The sequence below is a fragment of the Tursiops truncatus genome, chromosome 13 (genome assembly GCF_011762595.2).
Source record: "Tursiops truncatus isolate mTurTru1 chromosome 13, mTurTru1.mat.Y, whole genome shotgun sequence".
Taxonomy (NCBI): Eukaryota; Metazoa; Chordata; class Mammalia; order Artiodactyla; family Delphinidae; genus Tursiops; species Tursiops truncatus.
The window spans coordinates 50,840,975-50,857,708 of NC_047046.1; the positions used below are offsets into that span (position 1 = coordinate 50,840,975).

The 16,734-nt window shown below is 40.8% G+C and overlaps 1 protein-coding gene across 8 annotated transcripts in view; it reads left to right on the forward strand.

The window, feature by feature from the left end:
• FHOD3 (formin homology 2 domain containing 3) overlaps nucleotides 1-16,734 on the forward strand; it is a 493,863-nt gene that overhangs the window by 271,423 nt on the left and 205,706 nt on the right. For all 8 annotated transcript variants that reach the window (XM_073790663.1, XM_073790659.1, XM_073790662.1 and 5 more), the window contains one exon: nucleotides 5,508-5,602. In XM_073790663.1, coding sequence (XP_073646764.1) covers nucleotides 5,508-5,602 — 95 coding nt within the window. The remainder of the gene's footprint in view (nucleotides 1-5,507; nucleotides 5,603-16,734) is intronic.

Genomic DNA, 16,734 nt, shown 5'->3' on the forward strand with positions numbered 1-16,734 from the left:
TAATATGTCATGGGTTTCCCTTTCCTTCTGTGCTTGAGATTTTAGTGTTTTACTGAATTACATAATCGTTATAAGTTTCTACTTTTTAATTATTTTATCAGAAACGGTTCACAGGTTAGGACATAGCTTTGATAAATTGCTGTGTATGCTGAGTTCTAGATCTGATACATATTTAGATTTCAGTTGATAGTTTGATGTTATAGATGACACTCCAGTGAGTATCTTTGCTTCATCCTTTTTTTTCCCCCTTTAATTTAGGGTTATTTCCTTAGGATAGATTCCCGAAATCACATTGGCTTGGGAAGAGCCTAGAGAGGACTTCCAGGCTCTGAGTACAGACATGGAGGAGCTCGCCTGCCCTGGCTGGAGGTGGACTCCGCCACTTGGTAGTGATGGGATTTGGGGGCACATTCCTTTACTTTTCAGAGCTTCAGTTTTTCCCTCTGTCAGACGGGAGTTATAATACCTGCCTCACAGCAGGGCTGTTGTATTAATAACACGTATATAGTCCCACCCTTGGACCTTGGGACATGATAGACACTAAATGGTAACTATTTTTAAAACAACTATAGCATTAAATAGCCTTACTATAGGACTTGTACCAACTTGCCCCACCACCAGGAATGTATGAAGTTACTGGTTTAACCTCTCCAGCAACTGATAACCTAATCATTTCTTTAAAAAATATCTTTCATGATTTAAGTGAAAATTCTACCTCATTATTGTTTTAATTTGCATTTTTATTATAGTAAGAATGAACAACTTTGTTATTGTAAACCAGCTTGTCATCTCTCTTATGAAATGCTTTTAGTTTTTTTCTATTGGCATTTAGTATTTTCTTATCAACTTGTATGAATTGTTTATGCAATAAATCATTTAAGCCTTTATCATATGCTGTCATATCATTTATCTAGTATATTTTTATATCAAACTTTAATTTCCTTTGTATGTTACATACTTATTTCTCATTAAGATGAGAAAGTGGTTATAATTGTGATCTCTTCATTATAAATTCTGTAGATGAGTTTTTTATTGGGTCTATAATATTTCTTGCAATAATGACAGTATTATGTATTCATTTCTAAACATCCTACCTTTAATTGTTTTTCATGTCTTGTTAAATTTGCTTGAAAGTTTGTAGCATGGCACTAAATAATCATGAGATTAATGGGCATCATTTAAAAATTTTTTCTGATTTTAATAGGAGTATCTCCAGTGTTTCACCACTAAATAGCATATGAAACTGTTATTTTCAAAAATGTACAGTTTATTGTGTCAAGGATATGTTCAATTAAGTGTTTAAAATTTTGAGTTTTTACTTCTAAAATATAGCAGAGGGAGGAACACTCCCAAACTCATTCTACGAGGCCACCATCACCCTGATACCAAAACCAGACAAAGATGTCACAAAAAAAAGAAAACTATAGACCAATATCACTGATGAACATAGAAGCAAAAATCCTCAACAAAATACTAGCAAATAGAATCCAACAGCACATTAAAAGGATCATACACCATGATCAAGTGGCGTTTATTCCAGGAATGCAAGGATTCTTCAATATACGCAAATCAATCAATGTGATAAACCATATTAACAAACTGAAGGAGAAAAACCATATGATCATCTCAATAGATGCAGAAAAAACTTTTGACAAAATTCAACACCCATTTATGATAAAAACTCTCCAGAAAGTAGGCATAGAGGGAACTTACCCGACATGATAAATATGATAAACCCACAGCCAACATCGTTCTCAGTGGTGAAAAACTGAAACCATTTCCACTAAGGTCAGGAACAAGACAAGGCTGCCCACTCTCACCACTATTATTCAACATAGTTTTGGAAGTTGTAGCCACAGTAATCAGAAAATAAAAAGAAATAAAAGGAATCCAAACCAGAAAAGAGGAAGTAAAACTGTCACTGTTGGCAGATGACTTGATATTATACATAGAGAATCTCAAAGATGCTACCAAAAAGCTACTAGAGCTAATCAAATAATCTGCTAAAGTAGCAGGAAATAAAATTAATGCACAGAAATCTCTTGCATTCCTATACACTAATGATGAAAAATCTGAAAGAGAAATTAAGGAAACACTCCCATTTACCATTGCAACAAAAATAAAATACCTAGGAATAAACCTACCTAAGGAGACAAAAGACCTGTATGCAGAAAACTATAAGACACTGATGAAAGAAATTAAAGATGATACCAACAGATGGAGACATATACCATGTTCTTGGATTGGAAGAATCAACGTTGTGAAAATGACTATACTACCCAAAGCAATCTACAGATTCCATGCAATCCCTATCAAACTACCAATGGCATTTTTCACAGAACTAGAGCAAAAAATTTCACAAATAGTATGGAAACACAAAAGACCCCAAATAACGAAAGCAATCTTAAGAAAGAAAAACAGAGCTGGAGGTATCAGGCTCCCTGACTTCAGACTATACTACAGAGCTACAGTAATCAAGATAGTATGGTACTGGCACAAAAATAGAAATATAGATCAATGGAACAGGATAGAAAGCACAGAGATAAACCCACGCACATATGGTCACCTTATCTTTGATAAAGGAGGCAAGAATATACAGTGGAGAAAAGACAGCCTCTTCAATAAGTGGTGCTGGGAAAACTGGACAGCTACATGTAAAAGAATGAAATGAGAACACTCTCTAATACCATACACAAAAATAAATTCAGAATGGATTAAAGACCTAAATGTAAGGCCAGACAATATAAAACTCTTAGAGGAAAACATAGGCAGAACACTCTATGACATATATCACAGCAAGCTCCTTTTTGACCCACCTCCTAGAGAAATGGAAATGAAACCAAAAATAAACAAATGGGACCTAATGAAACTTAAAAGCTTTGCACCGCAAAGGAAACCATAAACAAGACAAAAAGACAACCCTCAGAATGGGAGAAAATATTTGCAAATGAATCAACGGACAAAGGATTAATCTCCAAAATATACAGTCAGCTCATACAGCTCAATATCAAAAAAGCAACCAAATCCAAAAATGGGAAGAAGATCTAAACAGACAGTTCTCCAAAGAAGATAATGCAGATGGCCAACAAACACATGAAAGGATGCTCAACATCATTAATCATTAGAGAAATGCAAATCAAATCTATAATGAGGTATCACCTCACACCAGTCAGAATGGCCATCATCAAAAAATCTACAAACAATAAATGCTAGAGAGGGTGTGGAGAAAAGGGAACCGTCTTCCACTGTTGGTGGGAATGTAAATTGATACAGCCACTATGGAGAACAGTATGGAGGTTCCTTAAAAACTAAAAATAGAACTACCATATGACTCAGTAATCCTACTGCTGGGCATATACCCTGAGAAAACCATAATTCAAAAAGGGTCATGCACCACAATGTTCATTGCAGCTCTATTTACAATAGCCAGGACATGGAAACAACCTAAGTGTCCATCGACAGATGAATGGATAAAGAAGATGTGGCACATACATACAATGGACTATCACTCAGCCATAAAAAGAAATGAAATTGAGCTATTTGTAGTGAGGTGGATGGACCTAGAGACTGTCATACAGAGTGAAGTAAGTCAGAAAGAGAGAGACAAGTACCTTATGCTAACACAAACATATGGAATCTAAAAAAAAAAAAAAAATGGTTCTGAAGAACCTAAGGCCAGGACAGGAATAAAGATGCAGACATAGAGAATGGACTTGAGGACACGGGAAGGGGGAAGGGTAAGCTGGGACAAAGTGAGAGAGTGGCATGGACATATATACACTACCAAATGTAAAATGGATAGCTAGTGGGAAGCAGCCACGTAGCACAGGGAGATCAGCTCTGTGCTTTGTGTCCACCTAGAGGGGTGGGATAGGGAGGGTGGGAGGGAGACGCAAGAGAGAGGAGATATGGAGATATATGTTTATGTATAGCTGATTCACTTTGTTACACAGCAGAAACTAACACACCATTGTAAAGCAGTTATACTCCAATAAAGATGTTAAAAAATAAATAAATAAAATAAATTCAAAAAAAAATTTGAGTTTTTACATATTTAGGAGCATACTTTTTCTCAGAATGGTGCTGTGGTTTTGTCATTTGATCTTTTGTTGGATAGTATAATAGTGAGTTTTCTAACATAACACATGTATTTGTATGCTTGGAATTAGTGTACACTCACTATTTTGTGCTTTGCTCTTTTCAATCATCGCCATTTTATCTGGACTGTTCCCACGACCTACGTATAAAGTTGTGCGTATGTGTGTGTGTAAAGCATAAAAGAAAGAATGTAAGAAAACATATCAACATGTTAAGAATAATTCTTTAAACTATGAGATTATGAATTATTTTCATTTTACACCTCTTGTTGTCAGTTTTCTAAAATAAGACATCCTAATATTACCAGAAAAAAAAGTGTTACCTAAAAATGCCAATGCCATTCCAATTAATTATGGCTGCAGTAAGATAGGAGGTCAGACCTGATTCAAGGAAGCCTATTTACTTAAGAGTATGTAACTTCTGTTTGTTCGTATTCTAGAATCCAAATTATTTTGATACCAAGGGAACTGAAAAAATAGAGTTAATATATATATTTTTAAAGGTAATAATGTGGCTTGTTTTATTTGGTTTTGTTTTGTTTTGGGTTTTTTTTGGTGAATAATAACAATCTGTGGTGACTATATTTTTCTTAACTAACAATTTAGGACTTGGTATCAACAATTTTTTTATGATTTCTTTTTTTAAATTTTTTTTATTGCAGTAAAAGTCACATAATATAAAACATACTATTTTAACCATATTTAAATGTACTCAGTGGCACTAAGTACATTCACATTGTTTTTCAACTCTCACCATCTCCAGAATTTTTCACCTTCCTAAGCTGAAACTCTGTCCCCATTAAACACTAACCTCCCTGTTCCCCCTTCCCACCCCTACCCTCTGTTTTCATGATTTCTGACATTTTAAAACCTGAAAGTCTTTAAAAGGATTACAAATAATATTTAAATACATATTTATTCCTTATCTTAAGGGTTCAAATTGTATTGGCGCAAAATGGTTCCATAGTTTCAGGGACCTGCCTGACCATAGGCTGGGGCACCAGACAAGTTGTTTTTAGAAACTTCATGCACCCTCTTGGCCCCAGCGGGAGGCCATGACCCAGACGCCATCTCATGGATATCTCTGCCTCGTCTGAGACTACATACAGATATAGAAACGTAAAAACATGCATTTATACATCAAGGCACAGAGAAACAACAATCACTGGCTTTGGTGCCTTAATTGCATCTTCCAGACACCAGGATAACCCTTATTTCTTCTGGAGTGATCAACACTTTCTGCAATGAGATTGCGCTAATTTCAGAGCTCAGGGATTCTCTGCAGATTTGGTTCTTAACATACAGTGTACTTAAAGTGTGAAAATCTCACTTGACATTATGATCATTGGAGCTTATATTTACATATAAACCATAACGTCTCCTTGCTTCTTTTTCTCTTCTCTTCTGTAGCTTTGGGCCAGATTATGTTGTATGTGGATGGGATGAATGGAGTAATAAACCACAATGAAACCATTCAGTGGCTGTACACGCTCATTGGGTCAAAGGTAAGAGGAGGTTATGATTGAACATTTTATTCAGTTTGCATGTTATACACCTGTCTTTTTACCCTGTTACCCTCTCTGAGATGGTTTTGCAGAAAGAAGTCCTGTTCAGCTTTGTTCCTGCCCTGTCACAGTACAAATAAGGACTACTGTTTTATAGATTAAAAAAAAAAACTCACTCAAATTGCAAAGAGCTTACGAATTTTTAATGTATTTTTATTTTTTCCTTTTAAGGCTTAATCAAATGCTTTTGGCACCTCTGGTTTTTAATGTTTAATTAAAACATTATGCCATGGATAGAGTATTAATATTACACACTATTTCATGTTTAATACTTTCAGTTACTTAAGTACATACTTATATGTTATACATATGTATATGCATATTCCTATACATAGATGAATGAATTTGAGATTACCTTTCAACTCTGCCATCAATTATAAAAGTGACCAACATTTATTAACAATTTACCTAGGCACCAGGCACCATAGTAGGTGCTTTTCAAGCATTATCACCTTTAATCCACATAAGACCGCTCTAAGGTAAATAATGCCATCCCCATTTTGTAGTTGAGGAAATAGTGCTTGGTTATGAGAATCTATCTAATTTCCCCCACGGATCTTGGCCTACGTCTGGCTGGCCGTGCCTCGGCTGTGAGTGCCCACACTCTGGGGGTGCTGCCGTAAGGAGGAAGATCCACTCTGGTACCTAAGGGGTGCTGGAAGTTGAGTGAGGCTCTGGTGTGGTCTTCTCTGGATTCAGGTGGGACTGGGAGGTACCTGGCTGGGGGCGGGGTGGTGTGGATTTGGAGGAAGTAAGAAGGGATCCTGTCCTGAGCAGATGCTACTGAAGCCAGGCTGAAGTATGGTCAGCTTGTGGGGTGAGGCACCATAGCAGAGCCCACGGTGACTAGAGGAGGCAACGGGGTCAGGCAGGGAGGGCATCGAGGGCCTGGGTGGGGAATTTCAGCCTGACTTCGGTCACAGAATCAACATAGCTTCCCAGGGGTCCCTGCAGAACCTGTGGTCATCCCAGGCTTCCCATCCCTATGTTCACTGCCACCCCCAGTTGGGCGAGCCTGCCAACGCTGGCAGGCACCAGTGCCATGCTCTTAAGCAATGAGTCACATCCCTTGGCCTCGCTTCTCAAAGTACCTGCTTCCTGAGGACCCTGCTGTATGTCAGGAGCACTCAGCCTTGATTTGACTTTATGACAAGAATAGATCTAGTTGAGGCTGTATCTTCCTTCCAGACTGGTGATGGTGCCCTTGTGTGGGTGGGAGGGCCTTTCCCCTCTGGATGGCTTCGGTGTGCAATACCCACTGGGTCCCAGGTCCTTGGTTACATCTTCCTCTCAAGTTTCCTTTTCCCAGTATTATTGATGATAGAATCCCCCCAGTCCCATTTTATAATAGAAACAGCCATGGTTTCTCTTAGGAGACTGAAAATCTGTTCTTCTTTTTAAAAATTTGGCTCTGTTTTCTATGGAAAATGGATATGGCTCTATTTACAAACTGCTGTAGGTGACCTTGCAAGCTGAGTGGAATTCTGGGCCTAATAGGCTGATTTAGCCAGGCTGAGGGATGATGTGTATCTCATATCCTGTTTCAGCGTTTTCTGATTTTTCTGTCCTTCTGCTGGGAGCCTTCCCTAACCTTCATGTTCATTTGGAAGCTGCTCCCTCCCCTGTGCTCTCTGCATGGCCTCGAGGACCCCAAAAGCTAGGGAGATGGGAGAGTTTGCAATAAAAACTGACTTTATTATGGTCATCATAAAACACCAACAAGCAGCCCTATTTCCAAAAGGGAATAAAACCTAGCAGCTGTGCTTGTGATAGGAAAAGTGAGAACCTTTTAGCTCATCACCAGGAAGGGAGTAGAGGGAGGGCAAGGTCCCGGTGGTGGGAGTGGGAGGGGAGAGAGGATGGCAAAGGCAGGAAGAAGAGAAGAGAGAGAGGGGAAAGGGTGAGAGGAGAGACCATGGGCTAGGAAGAAAAAGAGGAGATGAGAAAAAGGAAGTGGGCCTAACAGAAGTGCCTCTGTCCGCTCAGTAGATGGGAGGAAGGCTCAGAGCCTTCAGTGTTGCAACAGCATCCTGTCAGTTTTTCTTTGGAATCATTGTGCAAGGAAAAGGAATGCACAGGGACATCCTTACTGACTTCTAAATACCATGGAGAAATCACAAAATTAAAAGTCCTTAAGAATGAGTTTGTAGGAATTATGCTTCCCCCACTTCTTTCCCTGTGTAGCACACACAGCGTTTGGGACCTTGGGCATCTCTCCTCAGGGCCTCTGTCTCCCCAGCCTCCTCCCCAGCCACCTGGGGCATCAGCATCAGATCAGTGCTGGTTTCTTTCTCCATCGTTCATTTTCCAGAAGGAAGGTCCACAATAGTCTCCAGCTCTTGTGTTCAATACCAGGCCAGTCACCCTGAGGAAAAGAAAATAGAGTCAAAGGTCAGCCTAAGCCTTGGAGCTTATGGCGTTGTTAGAAAGGGGACCGTGGGTGATGCTCGCAGCCCGTGTCCACGCCTGACCCTGCAAGGGGTGCTCGGTTCCAGGCTAGTGGCTGAAAGTCAGCAGTGGTAGCAGCCACCGCGTTTATCTTCAGTGCAGTTCTAATGAGATCACTTGTCTTTACAAAACCAGTATGGTGGTCTCAACACTCCCCCTCGCCCCCATGACTGGACAGTGAGGAATCTGCAAAGATGATTGGATGCACCAGCATGAAACCCTTAGGTTTTGAGAAGGAAGCCTCGGGCCCCTCCTTCAACCTTCAGATTGGTCAGTACAGCCACAGTGGTTTTCCTGGTTCAAATTAAATTAAGAAATCAGGAAAGCCAGAGGTCCTAGGGTTTTCTTTTGATGAAGATTTCTCGGAACCTAAAGAACAGAAACCATGAGGTCCTGTTGTTTTCACCTTAAACAGGCACAGAGTTGATAATGGAATCCTGGGTTAGAGAAACCTTGTCATTCTATTTTCATAATTCTTCATTTTCCTTCCATGAAAGGCAACAAGATGTGAGTCTGCCAGAGGGCCATTATGCAATATTTGCAGATATTTGAGTCTTACAGACAGAGGAGAAAATGTTACATTTGCAGCTAAATAATTACTTTTTAAAAGAAAGAAAAAGTGTTTTCAGTAACATGTTTCATTCTATTTACAAAAATCCATCTTTAAACTTCCCAGTCAGAGGTAAGAAGCAGATGCTCAACCCATGGCTTTCCACACAGTATGGACTTTTTCTTTTAGTGTATCTGGAAGTCTCATGAGTTGGGGTAAGGTGATTCAGCTTGTACAGCATAGCCTTTCGTCATCCTCACGCAGAGTCTGCCTCTCTGTATCCGTATGGATCCCTTTCTGGCCATGGGGGAGGCCGCAGGGGTTGTCCACCTCCTTGTGGGTTTCATGACCTCCTGATGTCATCATGAAATCCGCCCATTCTGTGTTGCTATTTCTGCATTTTTCTGTCTGCCCCACTGAAGCTCATTCTTCCAGCTGTGCCCGAGGTTGCTGGTCACAGATCTCCAGACTTTCTCTGTACTGTGTGGGGATGGCCCTGTGTCCCGACTCCCATGTAGCCTAGTTGCTAAACCTGAGTCTAGGGGAGCTCTGGCCACAGCCCCCTTTCACACACACACACACACACACACACACACACACACACACACACACTCTCTCTCTCTCTCTCTCTCTCTCTCTCTTACACACCTTAGAGAGCCATGCTCCCTCTTCTCCCTACCCCCCCACCCACCCCCCACACACACTGGGAACACTGCTCAAAGTTTCGTTAGGATGGTAGGATGGTAGGATGAGAAGTAACGGTGCAGTGTGTAGGATGGAGGTGGGTGGGTTGGGGAGAAATTGACAGGGATGGGAAGCTGGGGGGCTAGCACAGTATCAAATCTCTGAGGTGAGGCCTGGCTAAGAATCACAGCAGAAACGGAACGATGAAAATTTGGAGACATTTTGAGGAATAGCTTCCTAGGATTGGGTTCCTGCATGTAGAAAAACAAAATCAAGAATCAAAGCTAGGGTCATAGTTTTGAATCTGGGCAGCTAGAAATACATCATTGCCTCTGGCAGGAGTAGAAAAGTTGGATATTGGGGTTCATTAGCAGGAAAGCTTTGGCATACTGGTTGTGAGATGAAGGCAGTGTCTCCCAGGAGAGCTAAGCAGGTGTGTCCAGGGTGCCAGGTGCTCCGGGAAGTGCTGCCTCGTTGTGGAGGAGAGGACCTTCCGTGAGCCCTTTGGTCATGGTCATTGGCATGTCACTGCCAGTGTGATCCACTGAGATGACCTACATGTGGGTGAGATCTGAAGCGCTTCTTAATTTTTTTTTTGGTTAAACTTTTTATTTTGAGATAATTGATAATTGTAGATTCACATATAATTGTTAGAAATAATACATAGAGGTCCTGTGTAATCTTCACCCAGTTTTCTCCAAACGTAACATCGTGTAATACTGTACTACAATATCTCAAATCAGGAGATTGATATTTTGGTACAGTCAAAAGACAGAATATATCCATTACCAGCAGGAGCCCTAATATCACTTCCCTCCTATTCCCACCCCCACCTACATCCCTGGCAACCATTCATCTGTTCTTCATTTCTACACTTTTGTGATTTCAAGAGTGTTATATAAATGGTAGTGTGCATAGCATGTAACCTTTTGGAGCTGGCTTTTTTTTCACTCAGCAGAATTATCTGAAGATTCACTGAAGTGCTTTTTGAGTTACATAATATAAAATAGGATCCTAGCCTTGAAGAGATGGCAAAGTCTTGTTCAAGGTGTTCCTGACATTCACCAGCCACATTCCTGATACTCCGGCAGAGAGAGTGCCATTTCCCCCCAATAGCCATTAATAGACACTGGAATTGAGGGAAAGCCTTCCTTATTGGGACCCACCTCGGCGTCTCTGTAATTAACCAAACGCTGTGCACTGCTTTCTTGAACAACACACACTCACTTCCCCATGATGCTCTTTGAGTTTTTAAAGGCAGTTATCATGCCACCCTGTCCAAACTAAACTCGGTGGTTTCCACAGATAGTCCTTGGGGATGTAGTTTGCAAATCCTCATCATATGGGTTACTAATTTTTCTGTCTACCCAGTACAAAGAATAGTAATATGGTAGGCTCCTGGGATACGATGTCACCCTTCTACAAATCTTACCTCTGATTTCAGCAGCAGCCCTGGGTGCTGGCCCAAATCAAACTGGTAGTTCACTATACCTCCCAGGTTTGTTTTTTTTTCCCCCACTCATCCACGTTTGCCAGTTTCTTCCATTCTGCATCTCTGTGATCGTTTTACACCTAAGTGCAGAACTTTGCATTTTTTCCCATTGATTTCAGGCCAGAGTTTCAGCCTCAATATACTTTTGAACTTTGCCCATTCATCACATTAACTCTTAATCTTAGTTTTATTTAACGTAAATTGAATAAGCAGAGTTTCTGTGTCATTGGCCAAAATGTCGACAGAGGCAAGGAATGTGTAAGGCAGTGCAGCCTACAGGTCAGCACTGATCAGTTAGGGCACTGGGGCCATTTTAGTGCAATTAGTGGGAAGGCATCTAACTCTATGATCATCCAGCCTCGTTTCTTCATTGAGTTTACAAGGTAAACTGGTGGTAAGGGTAAGAGCTTTAGGGTCAGACAACCTGTGTGATCCTTTGGGTAGATTATTATTTTTTTCTATAAAATGGAGATAATAATCTATAAAATGAGGATAATAATAATGAAGAATATGTAAAACACTGAGCATTGTACCTGCACCTAAGTGCTCAGTGTTGTGAGTTAAAAACTCTTTTTCACTTGTCTACCACCTCCTGTTTAAAAAAAAAAAGAGATGCACTCAGCTTGCCAGGACCTGTTCACCTGGAAACTGCTGGTCCCGGCTGTTTCCCTCTCTTTTCTAAGTGCTCATGACACATTCGTCCAAAATATGTCTTGCATGGGTAAAACTTCTATTCACTCTTTTGTCTTCTATGTTTCATTTGGGCAGTTTCTACTGACTTATCATGAAGGAAACTGATTCTGTGCTCCTCTGTGTTGAGTCTTCCTGATGAACTTCTGAACACATTCTTCATCTCCTTTAATGCTTATTTCCAGCATTTCCATTTGAGTCTTTCTTCTAGTTTCTCTCTGCTGAAATATATCATCTGCTTATGCAAGTTGTGTACCTTTTCCACTAGCTTTTAACATCTTAATCATTGTGAATTTTATAGTTCCAGTATTGAGTCAAGTCTAAGTCTGGTTCGGTTGATGGCTTCATTTCTTGATAGCAGGGGTGGGGAGTTGGAGCTTTCCTGCTTTTTTGTACGTCTTGTAATTTTTGGTTGAAAGCTTGGTATCATGTATAGGACAGTATAGACTGCGGTAGGTAGTATTTATGCCTATAAATGGGCAAGTCTCTAACGCTAGGCTATTTGAGAGGTTGTCAGTCTGCTCTCGAGGGGAGCAGGGTTTGGATTTTGCTGTTGCTCTGGTATGTTCCTGCACCACCAGTTTTCAAGTTCCTTAAGGCATTATCTTGTGCTTGAGGTGAGGACTGGTTTGCCAAAGGGTTTTTCTCAAAGTTCCTTTTTTCACTGTCAGCTTGAGACCTTTTTATGCGTCTGAGCCTCAGAGGGGGTCTCTCTCCATGCTCCTGTCCCTCTGCTAGCGACAAGCACCAGTGACACTTCCTGGACCGGGCTTTCTCCATCATCTTTGTTTTCGACGTTGGTCTTCAGAAGGGTCAGTGTGCCTGGGTCTTGGTGGCGGGGTGCGGGGCGGGGACTACCTCAGTGATCCTGTACCTCCCTCGGTAGTAGGGGACCTCTAAACTTCTGTGCTGAGGATGGTTTCCTGCTCCTGCCGCAGCAGCACAGAGTCTTATTCTTCTCCCTTCTCCTACGCCCCCTGTGCGTCAGGGGCAACAAGATTTGCTGTCCTTCCCTGCGGCTTACGGCTTTTGTCTCATAGAGGAGAAGACTCGGGTGTAGTTTCCTGCCTGTCCAGGTGGTGTGGTAGCTGCTCCCCTCCTCCTATGGGGTGGTTGCTGTCGTTCTCGTTATCTGCTTGTGCATCCCCCAGCCTGCACCACGGGGAGACTTTCTTAGGTCTCCATCCTTGCCCGATCTTCCTCGTGGTGCCGTGGAGGTCATTGGACAGCGGCTGTGAGTGGATGCTGAATCCCTCTGTGTCTGTAGCTCCCAGGGGGTACCATACTCTCATGATAGTCTATCCTTGGCCATTTGCTGCAACTATGATCTGAGTTTGACTTGCTTCTCAGTATGGTGGCTCCGTCTTCCTACTCTGCTCTACTTATATGGGCCATTGCTGTGTCCCACCTTTTCTTGGTGGAAGGAAAACTGTTCCTTTTTAGCTTTCATGCTATTTGGTTGCCCTGAAATCCCATCTCTCTAGTGGATTCAAGAAAAGTTGATTTTAATGATTATTTGGCCTTTTTTCTTGTTAGGTTTGGAGGAACACTCTTTGTAGCTTTCTGAGTAGGAGCCAGAGGTTCAATTTTGTATATTTAAAAACACGATAAATAAAATACCATGAGAGCTACTCAGGCAATGAATTCTATCAGATTTTTATGTTTAATCTTTCCAAATTACTTGAATTAATATGTATTTTATTAATAGAAAATTGGATTAAAACTAATTTCATGATGCAGTTAATGATAACAGATTGAAGAAAAAATAGCTAAAGTTTATTGGTGTAATATGAAATCTTGATATTAAAAAATAACCTTTAAAAACTTTTACTGATTTTTTTATGATAATAAGAGTAATATATTCTCTTTGTATAAGACTTTAGAAATACAAAAAAAAAAGTAAAAATCACCTGAAATGCTACTATATAGATATAAAGATTGTTAACTTTGTACATTTCTTTCTACTCTTTTTCTTTGAAATGTTCTTACGTAGTTAACTCTAAATATATTATAAGCATTTTCCTGTATTTTTATGGCATTTCAAAACATGTCTATGTAATATTTAATCATACAAGTGTACTATAATTTTTTTGATTTTTCTCATTTTGTAAAATCAAATTGTTTCTAATTATGCACTATAGAGCTTCTTTGTGTCTTCATGAAAACACATTTAGTGAATGAGGTTGTATTTCAGTTTTTTCCATGTTTATCAATATTTCATTAGGTAAGATTTTTTAAATTCCACAAGTTGTAATGGCAGGTTCAAGTAATATGTGTATCAGAGATATTATGGGTGCAAAGAGCCAGCCTCCCCTTTATAACTATTGCTCTTTTGCTGGTTATTTGGCTCCATACACCCAGAAAACTAATTCTCACTGATTTGATCTCTTGGATGCCCCCATATGCAGATAATCTCAGTGGAAGGGAAAAAAAAGGAAGTTTTACTAGTCATTGTTTGGGAAGAGGGAGAGGCCAGAAGTTCAAGCCAGACCTTAAACGAGCCAGCAGGTTGAGGGGACCCCGTGGTCCAGGATGAGTCTCCAGCCACAAAGCTGGAACAGCAGCTTCTTCAATCCACTCTGAGATGATCTACTTCAGGGAGCCGATATGTGGAAGGAACCACAGCTCTCCAGAGGCTTATCGATAAACCAGAACGGCAGCTTACTATTTTACACAGACAAGTTCCCCTGTGAACGTAAATGGGAGACACAGGAGCAGGGGTGGGATTTTGACTCTTCTGCCCTTTTAGGACATGTGGCCAAGGACTAGCAGCTGTGTTCTAGCTGCTGGAGAGAGTAAGAATGGGTGGTTCTAATATGGAAGACATCTGGGGTGACGTAAAAACCCCACGGTAGCCGATGTGCCGTTCCTTAGGAAGAGATGTTCTTAGAGAGTTGGGTGGACAGGAGGACTGGGAGAAGCATAGGCTTCCTGGAACCGCCCTGGGAATAGCCCTACAAGCTCAGGTCTGCCTTTGCCAGCACCGCTCACCCGCATCCCCGCAGCCTCTCTCCACCTGCCAGCACTCACCTGCCCACCTTCTCCACCCATCCAAGGAGATGTGAGCTGACGGCCGAATTCTTGCCAGTAGCACATTCACCATTCCTGAGGTTTGCTTGTTGTCCACTGTCATGTTTCCAGAGCTAGCTATTTATATAAGAAAGTTCTTTAACTTTGATTATTCCTTGGAGAAGGATATATGTCACATTTCCCCAATGCTTATGTTTTTGCACCAGAGGGAAAGATGGGGTTCCCTATAGTATGGTAGAAAGAATCAGATAGGCCTAGTTTTTCTTTGACTTCCTCCAGAAATTAGCTGTGTGAGAAGTCACATAGCCTCCTAGACCAGGAGATTTTGCATCTGAAGGTGGAGATATCACTCATGGGAAAAGTCCCCACCCTGGTTGATTCCCCCCTTCATCAGATACTATCAAGGTGTTCCTTCAGGCAGTATTTCAGTGCAGGGTTTCCGGTAGTGCTTAGTTAACAACAGTGGATTTATGTTACCTGTTACCAACTAACTCTTCATAGTTACACTGAGTCTCCTAAGGGAAAGTTAGCACAGTGAATGCTTTCTGGTCTTGTCCACTTTTAGTCATTATTCTTTAAGAAACCTCCAGCTAAACCCCAGAATTTTATCTCAATAGAACATGTTCATTTGTAGCATTATTTACTATTTTGACATTTATTTGAATTATTTTTGAACAGTCTTCTGTATTTTACATTCTGTAAGATTTCCTACCACTGACTAGTAAAAACTTAAGGGGTTACCAGCCTCACACTTGGCTACTCCGTTAATCACCAAGTTGGTTCCCTTTCTGCACATTGCACTGGGTCATAAACAGGTCGGCCATCAGGGTTTGAGGCAGGTGACTTCCTGTCCTGGCAGAGGTGCCAACCTTAGTGTGTTCACCCCTCCCTCAAGAAACCTGAAAGCCACAGCTCAGAATTCTGGACTCAGGGAATATATTTGGGCCCATACTTTATTTCTGATAAGATCCACCTCATTTTGCAGACAACATCACAGAAGGGGAAAGATTTGGAGTCCAAGGTATCTGTTTGATAACCAGTTACAAAAGGTTCCGGGCACATTCTGAGCTTTTCGCTTAGGAATTCTGAGCTTAAGTATATGTTTAAGAGAAGTTCTTAAAGATAAGTATCTTAAGTCACTTGAATTTTTTGTTGTTGTTAAAATATTTAGTATATTCTTAGTTCTGGTAAGCTTGTAAACAAAGTGGCAAAGCTTTGTGGATCCAGTTAACCTTACAATTTCTAATTCAGTTTTAATAACCAGCATCCCCTTCTATAACATATTTATCCTTTTTTAGTGGAAAATGAAAATAGAATGAAGCATGTCTTTCTAACCCCCTTTGTAATTTAAATCCTGAGGTTTGGAAATTGTTTTCTTTTTATGGTTGCTGAATTTTAGAAGAGGAGTAGGAATTTGGAGATTTCGGGGAATATTTATTTCTACCTAATAAACAGCATATTTGACCTGCTAAGTGTAGTTGTTGGTTTTCTCTAAGTACAATAAAACATGAAGGGAGTTCTGGCTTGCTTTTAAGTGCAGAATTATTGAGAAGCTGCCTTTTATTTCTTTTCCATACATCTGGTGGTTACATTTTATCCAAAACCTAGACACCCGGGTTCTGTACAGGCTGACTCCACACCCTCCCTGTGGGTTGACTCGGAAAATTAAAAAAAAACAACAACAAAATCCAGCCAAGCACCGTGTGGACACCATCCTCCTACTCTCAGTCCCTGCCTCCCGACACGGAGGTGACGCGGGAGTCCCGAGTTGTTCGTGCAGTTGTTCATGGAAGCTCGGTCCCTGACTGAGGCTTGACCTGACAAGTGCTGCATCCCTGGGTCATCAGGCATCCTTGTTCCTCTGAAGCCTCATGGCCCCTATTTTACGCTGTGTAGGAGCAGAGAGCGAGAATGACAGCTGCAGCCAAGAGTAAGGCTCATACTTGTGAGAAGCACAGTTCAGTGCTGCCTGCATGTGCCTGTCCTTGTGCAAAGGGGTTGTCTCAGATTCCTGTCATATACTGTGATTTAGTTGCATGTTTTAAAGCAATATAAAGCATAATTTATTATAATGGACAGCGCTAAAATAGACTACAGTACTAGTTTTTCCTAGAATGTAATTATAGTTGACCTTTAAATTACACAGAGGTTAGGGACACAGACCCTCCTAGGAGTCAA